Below are 25,617 nucleotides of genomic sequence, written 5' to 3'. Positions count from 1 at the left end.
AAAGAAATTAATACTTTTATTGAGCAACAATGCATGAAATTGATCCAAAGTGGCAGTAAAATCATTTAGGCCTATATAATGTTACAACCCTTAAGAAAGGAAAATATATTTACCAATATATTTCTTAAAATATATTGTGATATATTGTAATATATTATTTTCCCTTTTTATTTTCTAATATATTATATATTTGAATACATTGAATAATATATTGATGATACATATATTATATAATATATTGCAAAATATACACATAATTGCCGCTTTCAATATATTGCAATATATTGGAAAAAATAAATATTAAATCCCATATATAAGAATATATGCCTAATATATTACATGATATTTTCCAATATCCTGCAATATATTTTTGTTTAATAAGGGAATACATATATATTTCATATAAATGCTGTTCTTTTGAATTTTCTCTTCATCAAATTAAAAATAAAAAAGACTAAAGATTAAAGATGCTAAAAAAATTCAGCTTTGCATCACAGAAATAATTTTCATAAAAAAAGTTATTTTAAATTGTAATAACATTTCCCTATTTTACTGTATCTCAGCCTTGGTAAGCATGAGAGACGTCTTTCAAAATTAATTGTAGTGTATAAAGGTCTGTGCTGTAATAGTCAAAACCCAATCATTTAATATATTCAAATGTATGCAGATTCCAAATGAGTTATGGGCAAATGCAGTACTATAATAAAGTAACAGTCTGCAGTGATGCAACACTGGATTTCCACTGATGTCATCACAGATCAGAACCCTGTCAATATCAATAAAAACATGTCAAGCATTATGACGCTCCTAATAATGTCGCAGCGGGCTCAGAACAAGCGAATCAAAGCGAGTGTGTGCCCTCAAAGCTGTTGCGTGAAAACATTGTGAACGGGTCGAGATAACACAATTCGCTAATTAAAAACATTCCCCCGGTGGCTGTCATGCCACTGTCGCTGGAATTAAACGACTATGATATCTCGCAAACACACCCAGGTCCTGCTCTCTGGTTTCCACAGCAACAAAGAGAGCAATAAACTCCAGCGAATAGATTTGTCTCCCACCCAATACGACCATCTATCGCTCCTGAAAAAGATTCCCTCGGTGGCCCTCATTAGCTGGAAGGGTGCGTGGAGATTCACGCCGTATAAGCACCGTCAAATATTAGTGTGTGTGAGAAGGTGGGGGTGGTGTTTCCTTTCATGCATCAGAGTGTGTGTCCTGCCTTGATGGCTGTGCTAGTCGTGTGTGGATGCGCTCTGTCCGCTCCAGTTAGCTCACACACACAGACGCGCGCGCACACGGTGGGTCGTGATCAGAGGATGAACACAGGCTCGGTGATTCAGCAGACATGCTACAGTCAAATACATCATCTCCACATCATGGCAGATTATTATGTCATATTCCAGAGAGCTGTGCATGAACTGAATGCACTGTAAGTCGTTTTAGATCATAAATGTAGTGGATAAACAGTGTCACACATCAGAGATGAGCAAGGGGAAGTCTCTGAATCACAGTATGAACGGCTGCATGCAGAGGGAATACAAACCTGTAATCACTCCTGACCTGCAGTGACTGAGCACCAATGCTTTGATTTACATACTGGAGCTTTTGGCAAATTAATTAGTCCTGACGAAAGGTCTGATTCTGGGTATACTTACACAGTATATTTTTCGCCAAATAGAAAACTATTAGGCCTAAAACACAGTCTAACATATGTATATATATATATATATATATATATATATATATATATACATATATGAATGCATTAAATATATTTATTTAGGCATCAAGCTTGCACAGCAATATATATTATATATAATATATATCATTTTTAACAGGAGTGTTTGCAAAAAGCTTATAGCAAATATAAAAATATATTTATTTTATATTTATTATTTTTATATATTATATTATAACATTTAAGCTTGATGCACACTGTAAAAATATTACTCAAGATAATGTAATAGTAAAAAAAATGTTCGAAATAGACTGTAACATCAACATTTTATTTAGCTGTTGATAAAGCTGATAGTAAAATTGATTATTGTTGTTGTGTATAGTTGTAAAACATCTAGTAATTTGAAGGAACTCCAGAGCACTTGTTACAGTCACAGTAACAACACAAGGACATGCTCAATGTTAAACAGCACAAAGTAATAGCATTGCATTGTCCCAGCAGCTGCATTTGCATGAGAATAATATTTAACTAGTGTAAAACTAAAGCTGTTTTATAGCATATTGTAACAACCAAATAATTATGTAACATAAGCTCCCTGCAGAGAATCTTATTTGCAATATATCTATATCTATTTTCTTCAAACATGAGACACTTTGAGCTCCATATTATTAAAGTTATTCATAATTCAACACTCCACAGGGCTATTCCTCTCTCTAATGACCTGTTGAGGAGCACAACTATCCGCTCTGGACACCAACTCTGAGACAGTGATGCTCTTAGAGTCTCTGCAGATTTCTGAAGATCTATATGACTGTACGAACAGGTGCACAGGTGACTATTACACCAACCAGAGCTGACAACTAACAAACCCTCTGCTCATGAGGTACAACAAGACCAGATCCACTAGGGAAGAGAAAGCAGTAATGAGAGTTTCTCCTAGACAGCAATGGCTCTTAAAGAGCTTCAGAAGTGACCAGATTATAAGAGTTATACCGATTACACACACACACATATACATTGATTGATTGTAATATATAATTGAAAAAAATATATATATTTTATGTTAAAAAAATAAAATAAATAATATATATATATATATATATATATATATATATATATATATATATATATATATATAATTTTTAATATGTATACATTTTTAAATTATAATTTATAAAATCTTACATTTATAGATTAAATGTAAACTAATTTTATTCAATTTTTTACAAAAAATTATACATTTAGAGTGAATTTTGAATTTAAAAAAATTATCGTTTTTTTCATGTGCCTATTTTTTTTTTCAGAGAAACAACAGAGGCAAAGTGGCTTAAATTGTGCGTTGAAAGAGCATCATTCACACAGCCAATCATGAGAGTTAGCGTACCGTAAAGGTTGCGTTTGAATGCTGCTAAGCCCCTCCTCCAGCGCAGATCGATCTTCTGACCCCTCCCCACCTCCACCCCCACCCCCACCACCCGTCCCCCCAGATCTCAGGTGTCGGAGTTCTTCGGGCTGGACGGCGCTGTACCAGTTTTGTGGGCCACTGTCGGGCGTCAGCACCGGACTGAGAGCTTCCTCCTGGCCCTGAGCGACTCCCTGCACACCCTTCACCATGTTCACTGCGTTCACAGGCAGCTGGAGCAACTTCTGCATGGTAGTCATCGTCAAGCTAGTCTGAAAACTTTTGCACCTGTTTAGATCCCCTGAGACAGGTAAACACACCCGAAGATGATTCTTGAAGAGCCAAGCGTTCACACACACACCTGTAGAATCAGTTTCAAAAGCAAGCAGACTGTAAACTCCAAAGCATGAAACAGCCTGTTGTGCTAAATCCTCAGGTCTGGTCTTCAGCTGTCGACACAATGCAGATATCCAGGGTTCAAAGCGCTCTACGTCCTTTCCTTCTTTCACACGAGGCGACTCTGAGAGGTGAGGAGACGAGAAGGGAGGTGAGAGTAAAAGCTGTTCTCATCCTGCTCAGAGCCGACTGATGGTGAACACACTGCTCTGATCGCTAAACAAAGCTAAGCCCCGCCTACCAGCACCAGACCCCACCCCTCGTGAAACACACACTTGGTCTCTCCCTCTCCTTCATTCACACCATCACTCTTTACCAGTCCCTGGCACATTTTTCTGTCCCTCGTCCCCTTTTCCTTTGTATTTTCTGCAACGGTCGATTGCCTCTCCCTCTCTCTGATATGACTCAGCTAGAAACGCTGCTCTGAAAAAAAGGATTTCACAGGAAAACCCCTAAGTTGGGATGTCGGCAAGCACAAGCTCTGCATTATTATTCGCTTTGAATACTACATAAAAATTAAAAACACAGCGCAGATATTCTTACGGGCCGTCATACATTTTGTCTTGAGTGTGCGCGCATATTGCACCCTTCACAATTTGTTTCTGTTTCTTGACTCATTATTTGATTCATTTGAAAAAGGTTCAAATATTTCTTACACAAAATTGGCTTTAAAATGTGAAATAACAGGGTTTTTTTTGTTGTTGCATCAATTGCATGCAAAACAGTGTTTGTTTAGCTCAAACTTGTTTTAAAACTGAGTGAAACTGAATCAGACTGATTCACTGATTTTATTTACTTCCATTCTGACTAATACAGTTCAATTCAGTTATTTTCAGTCTGTCCAATTCGGTTTGATTAAAATGATTCTGTTGATACAGTTCGATTCATTTAAATCAGTGTGACTCAGTTCCATTTACTATCATTCTGTCTGATCCAGTTTGTATAAATTTGAATCAATCTGCTTCGATTCGATTCACTTTCATTCTGTCCCATATGGTTTGATCAAAACAATCGAGTCAGTGTCATTCTGTCCAGTTCAGTCTGATTGATCTCAATTTAGTTTTTTTTTCTGTCCAATTACAATTTAAAAATCTGTTTAATTCTATACAGTTTGATTTATTTGAGTAATTACTATTTAGTTTGATTCATTGTAATCTTGTTCAACACAGAATGATTAAATTTGAATCAGTCTGATTTAGTTTGATTCAATTTCATCCTGTTTAATCCAGTTTGAGTAAAATGCTTCAGTTTCATTCTGTATGACATTTTCATTCAAATGAATCAGTAAATTTTTTATTTATTTTTTATTCTCGTTCATTCTTTCCAGTACAGCTTGATTCATTTGAATCCTCCATTCCAGTCAAATTTAGTCTGATTAAAATTATTCGGTTTTATTCTGTCTGATACAGTTTGTTTCATTTGAATCATTATGACTCAGTCAACTGTTATTTTGTCAGATACAGTTTGGTATAATCTTTATAGAAACCAAACTGAATACTTTAATCAGTCTGATCCTTTATGTTTGACACAGCTTGATCAAAAGGATTCACAGTCATTTTGTTTACTACAGTTTGATTCATCCGTCAGCATGTGACGTGGTGTTTCTGAGCCCAGAATAACATGGAGAAGGGGAACAGCCGAATTCACAGACAGATGCAGAACTCACACTGCAGTGCTAAAAGCCACTGACCTCTAAAAAGACATTCTCCTGCGTCAGAAACCCCCAAATCTCTCTAAACACACATACAGAGTCTGTCTGACTGATCTCCATGAGGGTGATTCTCTACAGCTACTCTGTGTATTTAGCTGTTAACGCAGCAGAGATGGAGAGCCTTACAGTAGCAGATCAGAGGGGCGGGTTGCCAAGGCAACAGTATGTGAGAATCGCTTTTCTTCATGTTCACCATGGAACCAGTGGAGCTGCCACGACACACACACACACACACACACACACATCCTGCAGCTCAACAGTGTCAGATCTCTGTGACAGCAGAGCAGAAATTTGAAAGTGATGATTATGATGATGTGATGATTAAAATATTTATGTTAGCCTCTGTCACATTTATGCCTCATTCACAATAACAACAGCACGAAACGCATTCACAATGCATCTCATTTCCATACCATGACATATTTAAGAAAAACAGAATATTAAGTGGGAAATAATTGAGGACAGGGAGTGTAAAATATGTTGGGCTATAATATAATTGGTTATTATTATTTTGATTATGATTATTATTATTGATTATTATTTTTCAGAAGAACAGGAAAATTGCTTCAGAAGTTATTCTGATAAACATATACATTTATATATATATATATCATCAGTCCACGCTATTTTATATATACATACATATCTATATATATCTATATATATATATATATATATATATATATATATATATATATATATATATATATATATATATATGTATGTATGTATATATAAAATAGCCTGGACTGATGAAGGAACTTAAAACTAAATAAAGCTTGGGCTTGGTGTTATTGATTTTTTTTCATCCTGAAAAAAAATATCACAGTTTTTTTTTAAAATTATGAAGCAACACAACTGTTGTCAACATTGATAATATTAAGAAATGTTTCTTGAGCAGCATTATTTCTGAAGATCATGTGACACTGAAGACTGAAGCAATGATGCTGGAAATTCAGCTTTGATCACAATAAATTACATTTTTAAATGAATAAAAATATAAAACAGCTATTTTAAATTGCATTAACATTTCACAATATTACTCTTTTCACTGTATTTTTTATCAAATAAATGCAGCCTTGGTGAGCATTAGAAAGCTTCTGAACAGTAGTGTAGCTATTACACAAATAACCCTCCACCACAGAAGCTCATTGTAGATCAGTACACATGATATATCAGTGTTTCTATCACCATTAAATAATATAAAAAAAGAATAGTGAGCATCGTCAAGAAGTAAAGCAGAAGTAAAGTCGGGTTTGTTGACTAGTCTCCATGTTCAAATGACACCCTGACAAAAGCAATGATGGGAATAAATGTGCATCTGGCTCCCTCTACCGTCTGAGAGAGAGATGGCGTGAAATAAATGATGCCCAGTGAAAGAACAGATTTATCCAAGCAGTTTTATTTCAGCATTGTTTATATACTATTATAGCATTTATTTATTAATATTGAATAACTTTGTCATGTGCTTCTGCCATTTTCATTTAAATTTAATTTGTTTTAAATTTAGTTTATCATTAATTTATTATTTATTTGCATTTTCTGTTTTAGTATTAGCACTGGATTCAACAAGCATCAAAAACACAACTGATAAATGATAAAATAGATATTTCATGTAAACAATATTAGCAAATGAACACTGCATCCATCAGCTACAGGATGAGCATGACCTCAGCAGAAACAGACCAGAGCCTTGATATTCTCCACACACCAGACTGAAGCACCTGCCTCAGACGGAGAAAGAGTCTGCCAACACTGATTATCAATCTCAGTTAAAGATCTAACCTCCAGAATCATCACATCTTCACACGAGACAGAGGCTGAATAGAGGACGAGGAAGAGGAAGATGCCAGCTTCATTGTAAAGATGTAAAATCCTGGGTTAAGGTCACATCTAACCCCGTTTTATTTGTAAGTTTTAGTACCCAGAAAAAGAAGGGGGAAAAGCTTAATTTTCTTCACTAATTATTTTACTAATTTTAGTATTATTTACTACCACAGTATTTTTTATATTTTGAATTAGCTTTTATTTTTATATTTACACTTTTCATTTTCATTTTATTTTTAGTGATTTTGATCTATGTTTTTGTCATTATTATTATTATTATTATGAATATTTTAATTTAGTTTGATTGCTAAACTGAATTATTTTTTACATTTGTAATTTTGTTATTCCAATTGTGGTGCCAAATATAAAAAGTGTGAATTAAAATCCCAGAGTAAAGTGGGAAACATGGACAAAACTAACTCTGCCTTATATATATATATATATATATATATATATATATATATATATATATATATATATATATATATATAGCATTTTTATAATTTTTATAGTAATATGTTGAATAAGCTTTTATTTTTTTATATTTGCAGTTTTTTATCTTAGTTTAACTTTGAATATTTTTATGTGCTCTTGTCATTTCTTTTAGTTTTAGTTTTCTTGTTGTTTTTATTTTAAATATATGTGTGTGTGTGTGTGTGTGTGTTTGTGTGTGTGTGTGTGTGTGTGTGTGTGTGTGTGTGTGTGTGTGTGTGTGTGTGTTTCGGTTGTTGTGCCAAAGATAAGCAGTGTGAAGTAAAAACCCAGACTAAAGCATAACTATGTGAAACATGGACAACAACATCCAAGAGTTTTTTGTTTCCCAGTCGTTTCTGGGAAGGTTAGCTACTGATAACAAAAATAAAACGTAGAAATGTCATCTAGAAAACGTTTTTAAGGTAATTACAAAAAGAAAATAATAATCTCTGTCGTTCACCCACAAAATAAGCAATATTGTGTGTTTGTTGAGATGCTGATCTAGAGTTATACTCAACAGAGACGACGGTAGTTGTTCTGGTCACGTGATGCTAGCGACGCTAAGACTACAGGATAGCGAGAGATACAGATTACATGGCTATATTTACACTGTAAAACCAACGATATATCACTGCCATACAAATATTAACCACATAAACCAAACGTTTCACCAAATAAACCCCTAAAACAGTCAGAGTGAGGTGTAAAACAGCACAGAAGTCATCATGTGGGACCTGAGCGCTGTCCACCGACTGGTGCTGAAACACAAACACGCGAAGCACACACACACACACACACACACACACACACACACACACACCCACGTACACACTCCATTCAGGCCAGTTTATCAAGATGTTTATCATGTCCTTGTTTTTCCATGGAATTCGTTCGTTCATCCGCGCATGCGCACCTCGCCCCGTCTGAGATTTTCTGTGAGGTAAAGGCTCCGGTGGGCCGCCCTCGGGTTACGAGGGTTCACCGAGCGTCTCACCTCTTGTAGTCGGAGGAGAAGATGCCGCCGCTGGCCGGGTCGTGTCCGTACTCGGGCTCGCTGGCGGAGCCGCCTTTCTCATCGCTGAACGCGGAGCTCGCGGACATCCCTGCTGCTGCTGCTGCTGATGATGAAGATGATGCGGAGCGGCTGAGAGCGGAGACTGAGTCACGTGACCAATTACGCGGTGCTGAAGCGGACAGAGCCGGAGGAGCGCGCATGCGTACGTGAGCACCTCCACCTTTATCCCTGTTCATATCTGTTCCCATTTTATTTTATTTTATTTTCAATACTGTAGTGACATCATATGATATAAACGTTTTATTTTGCATTAGATTTTATCTGTACTGTTGTGAGATATGCAAAAAAAAAAAAAAATCGAAAATATAATTTAATTCAGCATCTTATTTTTAGTGAGAGAGATTTCTTGAGAAATCACTTTGAATTGTGATTAGAATACAACAATTCACTTTGAGTTGTATTTTATTTATGTCCACAATTTAGTATGAAGTATTCCAAAATAGGACAAAAACTGAATATTTTTAAATAATTGTATTTTACTGTACTGTGCAATGTACCCAAACACACACACGAAAAATACAGAAACAATAAACAGCATTATATAAAATATTAAAGTGTATTGATTAAGTAATTTATGTATTTATTTATTGTCAGGTTTGCTTTCTATTTTATTTTCGTTTATTCTGTACAATATAAATAACCAACAAATGCACATACTCACAATATAGAAACAAGCAATAAGCAATATTTTATAAAATACTAAAATGTATTATTATTACCAGAAGGATTATTTAATTTGGTTAGGTTTTCTTTCTAACCACCAGATGGCGGCAGAGCTTCATCATACAGCTGCTCCTGCTCGCAGAGGTTTGCTCACACTGTCTGTATTAATTGCATAGATTATAACATATGATGAAGAGCCAAGGACTGAAAATATCAACATGACATCATTCTACAATGAAGGTAATAGCAACAGTCCAATAAGAAATTACTTTGGGCAGAGTCTGCTCTGTGGGTGTTTCGGTTTTCAGTTCTCAGGCCCAAAGTTGACATCAGCCTGCCTGACTAAACATAAAACTTCTCATTGTTCATTCATCTTAGAAAATTCTTTAAAGTGAGGCATTTATGCTATTTCTTTAAAGTGAAGCGCAACATGCCAGTAGACGTTTTATGCTCTAATGACAGCTGAAAGAGGCTGTAGTCATCCTAGATAGACAGATAGACTTTCTGTTCTTTGAGGGAACACTTGAGAAATTTTCTTGGATTCAGGAAATCCCTCTTAAAATTTCTTCTCTGTCAACACATGACTTCAATGTAAGAAATATGTGTTTATCTGCCTTATTTTGCAGCTTGTTTTAATGTGAGTGACTTATCTAAATTAGCAGGGGTCTCTAAACTCAGTCCTGAGTTTAACTCCAATTTGCCTCGACACACCTGCCTGGAAGTGTATAGTATGTGAAGTTCGAGCTGGTTCAGGTGTGTTGAATTAGGGTTGGAATTAAACCTTCAAATAGTTTTCTATTTAAATATTTTAAAATGTATTCATGTGAGGCAAAGTTGAATTTTCAGCATCATTACTCCAGTCGTCATCGTCACATGATCTTCAGAAATCATTCTAATAGATTGATTTGCTGCTACTTTTTAAATATAAAGTTCAAAACAGCAGCATTTATTTGAAATTTAAATATTTTAACATTTGTAATCTCTTAATGAGTCCTTGCGGAATAAGAATGTTTTAAAATCTTACTCAAACTTTTGGAAATCAACTTTTCAGGAGTACACAAACAAAAAAGAAACCAACAGTAAGCCACAAGAGCCAAGTTCTGACTTTTGGGATCTTTAAATATGTGCCAGATGAGGAGGATTTCCCTTGTGGAGTCTTGGTTCCTTTGTAAGGTTTCTTTGTCTGTTTAAACATCCAAGGGGGTTTTCCTCTGCTTGCTCACTTGGGAGTTAGCAAGGTACTATTTTTGGGAAAGCTGACTGGAACAGTGTATTCTGAGAGCACCATTCAAATGATTTGAACTCCTCACTGATATTCTTTCATTAGACCTTCAGACATAGTTTGAAAACAATAGCACAGTTCAAATAAACGGCCTCTCACAGACCAGATCTGCAGTTGTGCGGTGATTAGAAGTTCTGTTCTTCAGCTGGTACAGCTGCTAAGAAAATGATGCCTTAAAAGGAAAACCATGAAACGAAACCTCATGATATCTGCAGCAGTAATATGAGGGGTATAGAAACATGTCCAATCCATATAAGGAAATGGAGTATTTTGCCTTTAACAAAAGAAAGTAATATTTTGCAGAGAGCACTCATTACAAACACAGCATTTAACTTCAAGACATTAACTGATGGACTGGAGTGGTGTGGATTACTTTGTAATTTTTTTTTTTTTTTTTTTTAAACAGCTGTTTGGACTAAAGCTGCAGTCGGTAACTTTTGACGCTCTAGCGGTTAATAAACAGAACTGCTTGCGTCTTGCGGAAGAACATCGTAGCCGGAACTACTTCTCTCTGTTTATGTCTATGAAGAACCACAAAGGTACTGGGTTACTCCGCCGCGGTATCCCCGAAGCAATCTAAAATAGTCCGAATATAAACACTTATTATAGGTGCACCCTAGTGATTCAGGACAAGCTAAAAACACGGTTTGGAAAATGGATTCATGGTGTACTCGCTTATTATATAAATTTTTCTACATTTTGAACACAAACAAAGTTAAAGACCGCAGCTCTGATTGGTTGTTTCTTACCGGGAGCGATGTATTTCTGCAAATGGCAATAGGACACTGGGAGGAGCCAGAGGAGCTTGATTTTTACACAGATTATCTGTCTCATATTCTACTGTCAGGACATAATGACAGGTTTAATAAATATGTAAAAAATATTTTTCAATTTTCTTCCCTTGAAAAATGTAAAAATTTGATGACCTTAGGAGTAGGTTTTCAAAAAAAAAAAAAAAAAAAAAAAAAAAAAAACCTCCAAACACTCAAAGATCCTCAGATTCCCTTTTATTCTCCAGTTTCACATTCTGAAAAAGAAACAGCATTTACTTTTTTTCTTCATATAATACAGCAATCTCATGTTAGCAGTCCGTTTAAACTCTGCCACAGTCTGGACACTTCAGTATGTAACAGCAAAAAAAAAAAAAAAAAAAAACCAAAAGGAAAAGAATCAAGATTGCACTTATTTACTCCAAACAGGTTATAGACTGAATTAACCACCAACTAAAACACAAAGATACAAGGGAACACTAAACTACTCCTACATATATACTTATTTAATTGCACAAAACAAATGCATAAATATTCATTACACTAATGTACAAAAATACTAGTACATTTCTTCTTTTTTTTGTTCAAATATTCTCCAAGCAGACACCGATAGCGGAGGACTGGGGATTTCAGGGCAGAGGAAGATGCAAAGGTCTGGATGAGACAAGAACTCAAATCTGCTCGGTTCACGTCAAGATCACAAACAAATACCCAGTGCATATGTCATCAGTTCTTAAAAATAGAAAACAATTACACAGACTGGATAAAAAAAACAAAAAAAGAAAACTCTGGGTAAGCTGGGATGAAAAAAAATAAAGGTTTAGATTTTGAAACCCATGCCTTATCGCATGCAGAATTACGACCTCAAAAGCATGCATCTACCAGAGCAGCTAGACATGTTGAACGCCTGCACAATTGGCTCGTCATGCGTGGCTTTTGAAATGGAGACAGTACCGTGAGGTTTGTCAGAGTCCTCAGCATCTCAGAGTGCCTTGTAGAAGACTTCCTCCAGGAAAACAATCCTTCATGTTTAAATTGTCCGTTAAATAAACCTGATTAAATTAGATGCTGCACCCAGTTGGCCTTCATTTAAACAGGAGGGAGAAAGAAAAAAGAAAAAAAACATCTGGTACAGAATGGCATCTGTGGAGATGAGAACAGCCAGTCAGCTTACGGTCATGATCAGAGACAGTGATCACATGCAGAGAGTGAAGGGAGCGATACTCACAGATTTAACAGAACTGGCGTGACTTCCATCCCGGCTGAGAACTTTCAGAGGGAGAAGGGTACCAGCGCATCTACAGACAAGATGAACAAGAACAACTTCAATGAGCGGTTTGAGATTTCAAAAGCTTCTCCTCAACCAACAGTGTAAATTAAAACTTTATTTGTGGTCCATTACATTATCTACATGTTCTACTAAATTAAACGCTGCATCATTTATTTGCATCGTTTCATATAAAAGGAAAAATTATATACACTATTACTAAGTTTTAATTTTTAATCATACGTCACCTGAAAATATATTCTAGAATTAAAAAAAAAAAAAAAAAAAAAAAAAAAATTAAGTTACTTTCATACTTTATTTAAAACACATTGTTTTAAAATAAAATACTGAAGTATAAATCTTATAAAACCATGCATTACGACATTTGCATAAATGTAAAATAACTTCTATAATAAAAATATTAAATAAAAGCCTAATTATATGCATTTTAAATTATGAATTTTTACAGTTTCAAATTTCACAAAACTTTCTATTAAACTATTAGGACTTAATACTATTAATATTCATACTCCGTAAACACACAGGAGCTTAACATTAAGAACAATTTAAATCTCCCAAAACCCATATAGCCAACTAAAACAACTGTAAATCAACTACAACTGCAAAGAGCCATTTAATTACCGCTTTGAAATCTTTCAGACGTTGTAAAAAGTCTTTAAAATGAAGAGGGCAATAACAGACAAACAAAACTAGAAAGAGAGAGGAATTTCTACAACACCAAGCAGTTTAAGCTGTGCTAATGACCTGATGCAAGCATGAACTCCCTGACTGAACTGGAAACTTATCGGTGCATCTATAAACTCTCAGCAAGATGACATTAACTCCTTTCCCGTCCTGCCCAAAACACTCCCTTCCCCAGCCAAGGGCAAGAGAACCACAATCAGCCTGGCATGTCCGTTTCAGCCCTTTGCCGACTCTCACTCCGAGCTTCCCACGTTCGTTACGAGGGGTCGGGATGTTTGAAGACACAGCGCACCGAGCGCAGGTCACCGCTGCAGAGAGCGAGACGATCTTCCTCTGCAGGTGTGTGCTGGAGAGGGAGGAGTAAGAGAAAGCCAAGGGCTCGGTTCTTCCAGCAGTTTAACGAGACTTCGTTGCGTCATCCCGACTACATGTAAACATGCCAGAAGGAATTCCACTTCTATTTTCCTTGAGCCAAATCAAGCAGGACTGCTATATGGCCCTTTGGGGTAAACTTTTGAATGTCTAATATTTAAGTACTATTGATCCAGCAATAAAAGAAAAAAAAAAATTTTTGCACAATTGTGTAAAAAATATTTTACCATAAAATACATATGAACCACCACAAACTAAAATTAGTTTACACACAACCCATATAAAAATGTAGAAATTATACATGTACACAGTGTTGATTATGTTTATATACATTTTGCACAATGTTGTTTATATAATATATAATTACTTCGTATACACACACACACACACACACACACACACACAGATCTCTCTGAAGACCCTCAGAGTGACATTGTGCAGAGAAGGTGTTAGCGTGTGGATCCATTAGCACACTCGCTCTCTCTCTCACCCAGAGGATGAAACCTTTTACAACCCCTTTGAGATCCTGACAAAACATCCTACACTTTAGCAAGTTCTTCCCAACATGATTGGAAAAGGTTTTTTTGGGATAAAATCTTAAAACACTTTAATAAAAAATAACTATTACGTTTGTCCTGTTCTCTTTACGGCTTGAGGAACCTGTGAACGTACAGTACGACTCAAGAGACTGAAGTAAAACCTCTTCATCCGTGACCTTTAGCTCTCACTGGGTTTCCATGACAACCACAAAGTCTAGCCATCCAATCAATAAACTTGATCAGTCAGCACAGAGTCTTCAAAACCAATCGCGTTTCATTAAACTGAAGTAAACCAAGAATGATTGATCATAAACCATGTCATTATTGCCCGAGTAGCAGCAGGCACTTTAACTTTTTACCCATTTAAACCTACACTGCAAAGTGTTTGCAGGGGAGAATTTTAACATGTGCTGCTTTTAAAGGATCATAAAATGCTCGAACACAGTTTTTTTTGGCTAAACTTTAACCGGCACCTCCCTGGGCACAGATTCACTCAACGACTCCGTTATAATCCAACCTCTGAGATGCAATTAAAAACAGCTTTTCTCTGATGTGATCTCTTAGCAACACTAGCAGGCCAAGGAATGCTGTTCTGAGGGATTGTGGGTAATATTCAGAGAGGACCCCTGACACCTCAGGTTTAGACGCAGCACGTCAGCCCAGGGTCAGTGTCCACCAGAGCTCGAGTCAGGGCATTATGGGAAAGGTACTACAAGCCAAAGAATTGAAGGCTAATGCGATTTGTAGAATTGTGCAGTACATGACAAAGCTTACGGTGTAGAGTTGCATATGCAATAATGCAAAAAAAAAAAAAAAAAGTAAATATTTTTCATATTTAAAAAAAAAATGAAAAGTTAGAGAGATTCAGTTAAACATCTAAAAATACAAATAAAATAAATTAAATCTAAATAAAGTAAACCTATTTAAAGGGGCATTTATTTGTTATACATGTATGCATTGCGCATTAATTTTCTGAATCTTTTCTATATAAATGCCTTTGTATATTTAAAATGTTTTGTTTGTTTTTGAATTTTTGTATAAGATACAAAAACCAATATAAAGCCAAGAAACAAACAAAAAATATATACACATGTATGCATGCATGCATGTATGTATGTATGCATATATAAAAAAACCAAACCAAACAAAAAAGTATACCAATTTAAATCCTACAAAAATAATCAGATTAAACAGGAATATACAAAGCCAGAAAGATTCAAAATTAAAATAAGATTAAAACTCAATTTAAAATAGTGTATGCTAAACACGAATTAGTAAATCCTTAAAACTTGGCCTTGGGACACATGTAGCATATGAACATGACAAGTTCACAAGCACAGCATGTACTTCCTACACAAACTAACAGATGTTCAGAATGCTTCGTCATCACAGCCAGAAAAACAGCCAGAATCAGAGAGACAGTGATGGAGTGAAGGAAAAGAGGACACACCGGTTGGTCGCTCACCTGGGCGTGCAGGGCGGCGGCGGCGGCAGCAGCGGCGGGGTACGTGAAGGCGGCGTGAGGCAGGCCTGGGGTCAGTTCAGTGGTGTAGAGAGGATACGGAGCCCACGCCTCAGGAGACGCAGGGATCAGTGCTGCCCCCGTCAGGTCATCTACAGAAATCATCTGAGAGTCACACACGGAACCAAACACTAGGAAACAGAATCACCACTTAAAGCGAATCGATCATTTTATAGCGTTTATATAATAGAGATGGTCTCAAAGCAGCTTCACAGAAATAAACCGGAAAGTAACACTCAATACAAACATTCAAATAATACAATCAAATTTTGCTATAAATCACCATAGTGTCATTATTCAGCTCAAGTAAGTTCAGCATTGAATCAGATCAAAATAATGTGTAGTTTATCGATTACGACAGTTAAATTCAGCTATAAGCAGCTTAACAGATGAAAATGATCTATTTAGTTTAATTCAAATGTCGATTCAATTCGGGTCAATAACAGTATTGATGTTGCAAAAATTTCATCAGATATATACAAATTTGATTCAGTTATAAAGCAGCTACAAAATAAACTGAATAATGAATAGCCTCTCATCTGAGGGTCACTGTCATCAAATTGATAATATTAAGTGCATTTTAAACCGCCAACTAAACCAGCCAAAAGGAAACCGCATCCAACATACACACACTTCAAATATTTCCACAAAAATATGAAGTCCTGTGACACTGAAGAATGGAGTAACGGCTGCTAAAAACTCAGCATTGCATCACAGGAATAAATAACATTTTCAAACAGAAAAACGTGTAACTAATAATATTCCACAACATTGTTTCTGTGTTTAATCAAACTAGTGCATCCTTGGTGAACAGACTTAAGTTATATACATTAGCAAATCCTATTTTCCGCCACCAATACAGCTTACCAATGCCAAATCTCAAATTTAAAAAAGCTATATTCAAACAATGAGAATAATAAAAGCATTCAAAACTATATCAGGGTGTTTATAAGAATGCACTAGAAATCGAAAAACCTTTTCATTTGGGTTTCTAAAGTTTTGTGTACAGATGACAACGTTCTAAAAAAAAAAAATAATAATAATAATAATAAATCCATGAAAATGAATAAAACTGCTGTATTATACATGCCAGGCCCGTAGTTGGCAATTTATAAAAAGAACCCTGTGTCTGCTACAGAATAAACACGTAATACACAGTTTTCACAAGTTCACATTTTATGAAGTTTACAAGGAGACAAAAGGTCTTCAAACGGTTTTCAAATATTTGCATTTCCCTCAAAACAGCACTGTAGAGTAAATGAACAACCAAAATGCATAAAGTATTGTTTCTTTTTGAAAACAAGTGCAATATTGACTGTTACTGGTGGCTTATCGCAAATGAACTCCTGTTTTGCGGTGTGGGGGGGGGGGGGGGGCATAAGCCCAAGGTTTTACTCACATGGGTCTCGAGCGATGAAGTGCGCACCCAGAGCTGGGTGCAGGTTGGAAGGGTTTGGCGTGGCCATCAGTTTACTCTTTGCCATCTTTGTGTTGGCTTTAGCAAACTCAAGACGCAGCGTTTGAGGGCTCTCTGGGTCAAAGCGGATACCCTGAGAAGAGATGAAATCGGGTGTTGGGTCTAATTATTCTTCATGCAATGCACAAATCAATCAGCAGGTCCATAAACAGAACAGCAGCACAAGTGCACAGATTCCCAAAGTATCCTACATCCCACTGAAAAAGCATGACGTCATGGAACATTTCTTAGAGACGAAGTGAAACTTCCCCCTCAGAGAGGAGAGCAACATCTGAGTCAGACTTAAGAGCGAAGTTTGGGGGACATAAAGCACAGACGGTCTTATAAATCATTAAAAGCTGCCATCACTTCAGCTTACTGACGGACCAGCGGTTACTTACGTTCAACGCATTCTTGGCTGCTTCAGCCCCAGACCGGCTGTCAAACGTGACAAACCCCACAGGCTAGAGAATGGAAAGAAACAGAAACGGAGACAAAAATGTAGATTTTCCCAATCTACTAAAAAGCAGAAAACTAATCTTTTAAGAATTGCATCATTTGACCCTCAGACAAAAACTTTCAAAATTAAGATGAATAAGTTAAACTTTTTTTAATGTGATAAAGGCTGAACCTATAAAAGAAATGAGTTCAAAATACATTTTCTCATTATATATGGGTTCAAGGGTCTACTGCATGTGACAAATCTTTATATGTAAAAAAATTAAGATGTTGTCAAATGCATATTACAGGTGATAAAATCTTAACCATCTCTTACATACAGAACACATTTAGGAAAAACAACTTATTTGGAATGATTATAATAATAATCCCACTGAAGGGAAATAAGTTTCCACTTTACCTGTTTTGAGGTAAGTTTTATGAGAGATCCTTCATATCCCTGTTTAATAAAATGACAAAATTAATCAAATCTGAGGACAATTTCAATGTCAATTCTTAAAATAAAACCACATCCAGAAAAAGGTGGACTAATAAAACAACCCCCTCTTACCTTGAAGGGTCTGAACAGCAGGTAAAGCTCACGTGGTTTGATGTCAACAGGCAGCCCGCTGACAAATAGCGTTCGTACCTAGAACAGGGAAAAGCCTAAATGACATCAGCACACAAACTATTGACAGAGGGCAAAAATGCAGTGACCTCTGACCTATGAGTGCCATGTATGGTCTTATAAAAGTGCACCTGAAAAGGAGAAGAATAGGAATCATTTAGAACTACCTTTGATCGTCTCTGTCCCTTCCTATCGTGTGAGAATCTCCCCGTTTGTCTGCAGAATTTGCTATTGGAGACTGAATGTGTTCAGATCAAATCATGAGATCGTGTTAGTTTAGTGAGCAGAAGTGTGTGCGTGGTGATCAGGTGTGTGTGTGTGACCCTGAGCATGGATGCGGAAACCTCTGCAGGGAGCGGACAGCATTATTGCTCCAATGTGAGTGGAAGGTAAACCTGGTTTAACTCGACAAATTAACAGGATGGATCAAATGATATTACAGTGAACAGAGAAAGAAAGCAAATGGCGATCAAATAAATAAAGTAAAAAAAAAAAAACTAGCACTTGATCTCAGAATTCCACATTTTATCCAAACAAATTAAGAGCGAGTATTACGGATTCTAAAGTTACTCAAAAAGCAGAGAGCATTTAAAAACAGATGTAGCAACTCTACACAGATCTAGCGGGGAGAAGAGAAAGACTGGAGGACACTGTGTGCTATGACCTTTTACGGAGAAGAGGAGAGGGAGAGAAAGAACTTCAGTTCAGCCTGACCCATCACATTCTCCCAGCTCACATTTTACCAGAGAACCAGATGAAACCAATTTTTTTTTATTGCATTAAAATAAAGACAATTGTCAAATTGTTTGAAGTTTTCCCTTTCATTCTGCAACATTTTCAAAACAATCTCAGTGAACTCAATTATAGCAATATCTCCCTTAGAGTTAGTGCATATTAAAAATTATTATAACATTTTCTCCTTTTTAACACTGATTACATAAGATCAGATTGTCATTGAAAATGTTTGTCTGACAGAGTAAAAAAAAAAAAAGGCAAAGTAGCATCTATAATATTTAATAGCCCTGCATGATTTAATTCCAATTATTCTCAATTACAGACAGTTAATTAAACCGTATTTTTCCCCTGTAGGGATAATGAAGATTCATGCAAAAAAAAAAAAAAAAAAAAAAAGACCAAGCAAAATATAAGAATATACATTTTATTAGTAGTTAACCATTTGATTTTAATTCTGCACTAACAAAGATATCAAAATATTTATTGTTTTTATTTGGGGGGGGGTATGAAATCTACTGTAGCTTGATAGCACCATGGTATTCTTTTAAGTATAACAATGCCACCATGATTGAACACCATTGTATATAAAATATATGGTAAAAATCCTAAAAACAGTGCGAGGTCATCAGTGCTAAAAGAGCAAATCAGAATGTGTAGCAGGACAAACGTCCATCACTTAAATTTCTACATTTCCTTCAGTATATCAGCGACTGGACACCCGACATGTCCTGAGCAGTCGCAGAGTTCAGACTCATGTCAGGCTAAAAGCCCCCAGAAGAAACTTTCAGATTATCCTCAATTTTTCTGAAACACGAAACATGAGTGCAGTGCTCAAGTGCTGCCAGCAGCTGAGAGGGCAAACAAACAGGAATTTAATCAAAAAGGAATAAACGCAGTCCACAAGCACAAATAATGGACAACGTGCCACTTAATAACCTAAATAAATAGTTTATTCTGTCTGCGGTCAGAAAAATGGGATGCAGGTTTCGCAGAACAGAAACAAAGGGCATGTACGGGGATGCGAGAGACCGGTTCGAGGCACAGAGGGAGGAAACCCCTGTCCTAATTACTGCAGGTTGAACACAATGAACAATCTGAACACACCACACGCTCTGACCCAGTGCTGCCCAGTAACAATGACAGGACACAACTCCCACCCAAACACTCAACCAGAGTCCAACTCAAACTACACCATTTACACAGAGACCCTCACTAACTTCTCACTTTAACAAGAAACTACCCAGGACTGATGCGTTCTGACAGGGAGTGTTTGCAAATTGCCTTGTAAGGTCTTAAGCCAGTAAAATAATACACCAAGCAGCCGGAAATGCCTCTACAAGAGGTCAGAGGTGACATCGACACTCAAGAGCATAGAATGGAACTAAAAATAAGACTTTATAAGAATTCTATATGCTTCACTCAATTTACAGCAATTGCCGAAATATCTACATTAAATGAAAAGGCTAAATAAAAGGTATAATGATAATTTTAACTATTTTAAAATAATTTTATTTAAACAATTAAAATAGTATGTCTTTTGGGGTCTTAAATTAAAATTAAGTTCGAATTTAAAATAATGCCTCCGTTAGAAATCAGAGACTACATCAACAAATTCATGCAAATTAAGATGTTTGGGAATTTAATTTAAAAAAAATAAAAAATAAAAACACTTTTGACCCACATTCAATTAAGACAGTCCCACCTAAAAAGCTCTAACATTAATAAAGTGGTTTTAATTGTATTCATTTATTTTATTTTTTAAATGTCATTATCTCTGGCAGACCCACGTTCAGTGCGTCACTGTTTGCACGGTTTGAGAATGACGGGAGGAAAACAGAAAAAAACAAACAGAAAAACTTCAGAAGAACAGCCACCGAAACAGTTGCTTGTTAAATCTGCCTTTAAACTTTATACAGTCACACGAGTGTGTCTCTCATCAGGTGGGTCTCATATTTCAATGGCAACTTTAAGATTAATCATCAACAGACTCCGCATTCCTCTCAAGCTTCTCCACAGCAAACGCTTCTCCTCAAACGTCAAGTCAAACGCCAGAACGGTTTTCCACAGTCATCCGCCGCCAGAGACTTGAACTTCCCTAAATGAAGTTTATATTGACCAAAAGAGTTTATGTCTCTTACCTCCTCCTCTAATGAAACACTGGTGTTCGTCTCTGAATCTGACTTCAGACTCATTGTGTAACTTTAACGCTTCTTTGTGCCAGAAAAATAAAAAGTTTCCCTGTCGGTGATTTTGTCCCTGGTGTGCGTTAAAGTTGCAGAAGGATCTCGTGTCGTTTGTGCCCAGTGAAGCCGTGAGTTAAAGCCACAATCCGAAAGTAAAGGTGAGAGGTGCTCTGTGAGGGTGACAGAAGGGAAAGGAGGTGATTTTTGGAGTTTTTTCCCCCCTCGCTCACATCAAGCTCGTTTGAGTTGAAATGGAAAGAAAGGAGGAAAGAGGAACCGTGGGTAGGTTTAAAGCTGAAGTTGTGCGTCTGCTCTTCTGTCCCATTAGCGGATCAATCATGTTAAATGCGCGCACCCGAGTTTCAGATGGGACTCAGCTGCGCGAGGCCCGGCCCACTTTACCACCATCATCACCATGTCTAACCCCTCCTCTACAAACATGCCTGCCTCTATCTAACCCTGCATGGCTGGGTCTGACACCAAGGAGGTCTACAGAATGTCTTCCAATGTCTACTATTCATGCCAAATATGCCAATCTGTCATTTTTGCTCATTGGCGTTGAGTTCCTTAGCATGGTTGTTTTGAACCAATCACTTGAGACACATATGTCACGTGACTACGCACTCTGGAGCCAAAAGGAAATAATTTTAATTGACTGGTTTATGCCAACAGAAAAAGGGGCCCAAATCCAAACACTGGCAAAATATCCCTTACAATATAATGGATTTTTTAATAATTACTGCAAAAATATATATTCTATATGAATATGGCTGTTTTCATTTCCCAACAGAAATACACAGAATTATAATTTCAAATAAAGGAAAAAATATATTTATAGATTAATTCACTTCTATCCATTTTTTTTTAGTATGATTAATATACTATTAAGATTTTATTAATGTGTGAATATTTAATATTTTCTGCTTTCACTTTTTTTCACACAACAATTTTTTTTTGGTCCTTTATAATTAACAATCCTGTTGTCGCTTTGTCGGATTCTGCTTATTGTTTTTTCCTCACTTCACTCTCCAAAATCATATCATCTAACCCTGTCTCTTTCATGATCTTATATCTTTACATAAACACAATATTAAAACCTACCTATAGATCATTTAGCTCTGTCTTTTCATCCAACCAGGGCCACTGCTAAACTCTATAAGTCCCAGGACAGTATTTTTTTCCCCCTCTGGTCCAACGGGTCGATGACATCACAGAGGACCTTGGTGGGCCCCTCATCATTGTGGCCGGGACAGCATCGACAACAGCCCTGTATTACCCCTCCCTTTTCTAAATTTCTGTACTGCACAGTTAAAAATTGTATTCATAGCTATGTCTTTCACTCCAGGGTTCATGGGAGTTTTGTAGGTTTTATTTTGAATGTTCATAGCCGTGTGTATGTATATGTTTGTATGAAATGCCACGATTTCCTTGACTCTAATGTGAGACAGAATCGATTTTACACACATTTTAACTGGCTGAAGTATTGCTCTGGGGTCTTGGCCCCACTTTACCAAAACGAACTGAATTCGTTCTGTCCACATGTGACGCAAATGCTGGATAAGGGTTACACAAATGTAGTTTCTGATTTGATATTCCACATTACGTATCTAAATATCCTCTGAGGTCTGTGAGATCTCGCGGCTGTCCCGTGTGACGTCTCGTGACAGACTTGATCTTCCTCGCATGTTTTATGGTAAACGCGCTTGAGTGTGTGAAACATTAACGATCCTGTTAAAGCATTTAGCAGACAGTTTCTTGACCTGCGTTAAAGCAGACAAACAAAAACAAAAACAGTTTTTACACAGCTTTTTTATTTCTATATTTGTTTAATGCTCCTTCATTTGAAATCGAATAGATATAAAACAACTTAAACAAGTTTTAGCAATGCATTTTGTCTGTAAATATCACAGTATTAACTTTCTTAGTTCTGTTAATAGCATAAAATTTAAAATTAAATGATAGTTTATCTGTTAAGTTATATAAAGATGACAACAACAATTATGTTATGGAAAATTATAATATACTGTATAATACCATTAATCTGTCTGTTAATGTACATTTTCGTAAGAAAGTGTTATAAGTTAAAAAAAATTATATAATATATAATATTTATATAATTTATATTATATTATATTATATTATATTATATTATATTATATTATATTATATTATATTTTAATTATTTTTAATAACATTTATTTAAATGTTATTCGTTGTCATTATTGGTCATAAACCTAATCAAGTCTGACCTATGTAGATATAGATATATAGATATATATGTATGCATTTATTTATTACCATAGACTATTTTAAGGAGTAAAAGATTGTTGTTTTTGATCATCATTGACTGTGTTTCTATTAATCAAGCTGATGTACTAGTAATGTTTAATTGTAGAGGCTTGTCTCTGTGTTTAAGTCTGTGATTCAACTGGTCTAATAAGTACACAGGCAGGGCTGAAGTCAGTTTCTGCCTGAAGTGTGTGTGTGTAAATGAGCTTGTGAGTGTGTGTTAATGCACACTCAGCCGGTGTGTGCAGGAATGACTGGTTTCCTGACTTTGTACTGGAGCACAATTACTCAGAGACCAGAAACCTGCTGGCAGGATTCGGAGAAGGTCTGAGGCCTTAACAATCATTAACCTGCTTACTGCTTAACTAAAACTATCTCTAACCTTCCTAGTTCATGTGTGGAGAGGAGAAGATGGCACAATATCTGCGGTTTACATCTTCAGCCTCTGATATTCTGATATAATTTTAGTGTTTGTAGATAATGTTGACAGTTGTTGTAGTATTACAGCTGTAGTGTGTTTATTTACACTTAGAAGATGCACGTGTACCATTTCAGTAATCTTCTGTAATTTAAATGTTGCATAGTTCAGCCAGTTTGAGTTTTTGTTTATTGCTTTATTTTTCCATTCTTAAGTTTTGCAAGTGCTAAATATTCATGAGCATTGCTAAATATGTTTTCATGAGTCACTGATTAACCCATGACTAACAAAAGCACTCTCAAGTTTTAGGATTTCATTGAGAGTTCATGTAGAAAAGGTCTCTTTCAGACCTTTATACAGCTATTATTTCTGTTTTTAATGCATGCTCCTTCATGGATTGTAATTTTAGTGCTGCAACAATTTTGTCTGTAGATATTATAGTATTTACTATAGTAAATATCATGATACAGAATAAGTTTCAGCCATGAGTTCTTAAAAATGTAAATTGTAAAATATATAGATTTTTTGAAGATGTAAATAATACAAGAAAACACTTCAAAAAAAAAAAAAAAAAAAAAATTATACTTAAAAATTTCCAACACAGAAAGAAAAGTTAATTTTATCTTTATCTCACATGTTTTTTGTAAAAAAAAAAAAAAAAGTCTGAATTATCAAATCTAATCTAAACTTGTAAAGCGAAAACAAAAAAAAGATAACTTGTTTTATAAAAATCCCAATTACCTCTTTTCTTTTTATTCGTTCTGTGGCAGAAACAAAATCTTATATTCTGACTTTTTTCTGAGAAATGCAAGTTTCTACCTTGTAGTTCTAGCTGACAATTTGATAATTTAGATTTTTTTTTCTTAGAGATTATATCTATATATATATATATATGAGATATAATAGAGAATATATATAGTGAAAAGCCTGAATTGTGAGTTAAAAAGCAGTGGTGGACGAAGTACACAAATCAAGTACTTGAGTAAAAGTACAGATACGAATAATAAAATATTACTCCAGTAAAAGTAAAAGTACTCCTTTTTCAATTTTACTCAAGTGAAAGTACAAAAGTACTCAATTTTGTATGTACTTAAGTAAAAAAGTACTGAAAGATAGATGTTTGCAATTTTATATAGGCTAATTAAATTTTATATTAGCACTGCTACTGCTCAAAATACCTGGGATTTTTTCCCAAATAACCACTATATGGAGTCAAGATATATTTTTGTTGTTGATATGGACTACGCTGACGAGAGTAATGTTCACTGTGAAGCTTACACTGTGATATACCTGAGAGAAAACAGAGATGATAATCTGATCTTCATCAGTAAGAAAAAAGTATTTTAAAGTTTGTGGTTTTACAGAAAACCACAGTTATATATGACAACATAATAAGGCCTGAAGTTAGGAAGAACATCTTAAGGAAAATATAATTATATTTTCTTAATGATTTTTTTCCTTCTCAAACCTTGTCTGCGGTGTAAAAACACCCCTGGCCAAACGGGGTGCATCTCTTCCCCTCTTTGATAATTACTGTAGTAACCATGTTCTGAACATCACATCCTTTCTTTTCTCCCCAGATGTAATCTATATATATATATATATATATCTATCTATCTATCTATCTATCTATCTATATCTATATCTATATATATATATATATATATATATATATAGATAGATATATATATATATATAGGTGGTTGAATAAAAATATTTGTACATTATTTATAAAAATTACCTCAAGTTAGCACCAGCAAGCCTGCTAGACATTTAGCATCAGC

General features: G+C 35.5%; 1 protein-coding gene and 1 pseudogene across 2 annotated transcripts; both read right to left on the bottom strand.

The window, feature by feature from the left end:
• The window catches only part of LOC113066653 (AP-3 complex subunit beta-2-like), a 33,316-nt pseudogene extending 24,570 nt beyond the window's left edge, over window positions 1–8,746 (bottom strand).
• Window positions 8,747–11,501: 2,755 nt separating this feature from the next.
• Window positions 11,502–21,492, bottom strand: LOC113066652 (RNA-binding protein with multiple splicing 2). 2 transcript variants are annotated; one of them, XM_026238589.1, is made up of 8 exons: window positions 21,082–21,492; window positions 18,152–18,229; window positions 18,002–18,040; window positions 17,544–17,606; window positions 17,086–17,236; window positions 15,615–15,778; window positions 12,510–12,579; window positions 11,502–12,424 (listed from the first exon to the last, which is right to left on the bottom strand). In XM_026238589.1, the coding sequence occupies exons 1-7, from the start codon at window positions 21,133–21,135 to the stop codon at window positions 12,514–12,516; spliced, it is 615 nt and encodes a 204-aa protein (XP_026094374.1). In that variant the 5' UTR covers window positions 21,136–21,492; the 3' UTR covers window positions 11,502–12,424; window positions 12,510–12,513. The 2 variants fall into 2 exon arrangements, with proteins under 2 accessions (XP_026094374.1, XP_026094376.1); XM_026238591.1 differs by having other exon boundaries at window positions 15,630–15,778; window positions 21,082–21,489.
• Between the last annotated feature and the right edge of the window lie 4,125 nt (window positions 21,493–25,617).

The sequence above is a fragment of the Carassius auratus genome, chromosome 50 (genome assembly GCF_003368295.1).
Source record: "Carassius auratus strain Wakin chromosome 50, ASM336829v1, whole genome shotgun sequence".
Taxonomy (NCBI): Eukaryota; Metazoa; Chordata; class Actinopteri; order Cypriniformes; family Cyprinidae; genus Carassius; species Carassius auratus.
This window is presented reverse-complemented; position numbering and strand designations above follow the sequence as displayed.

What these genes read in the sequence shown, in the direction of transcription:
- LOC113066652 (XM_026238589.1), bottom strand. Translation starts at nt 21,135, where the DNA reads ATGAGTCTGAAGTCAGATTCAGAGACGAACACCAGTGTTTCATTAGAG. An exon ending in GTGTTTCATTAGAGGAGGAG is followed by an intron (nt 18,230 to 21,081) that starts GTAAGAGACATA and finishes TCCCTGTTCTAG; the next exon opens with GTACGAACGCTATTTGTCAG. An exon ending in TAAAACTTACCTCAAAACAG is followed by an intron (nt 17,607 to 18,001) that starts GTAAAGTGGAAA and finishes TCCATTCTCTAG; the next exon opens with CCTGTGGGGTTTGTCACGTT.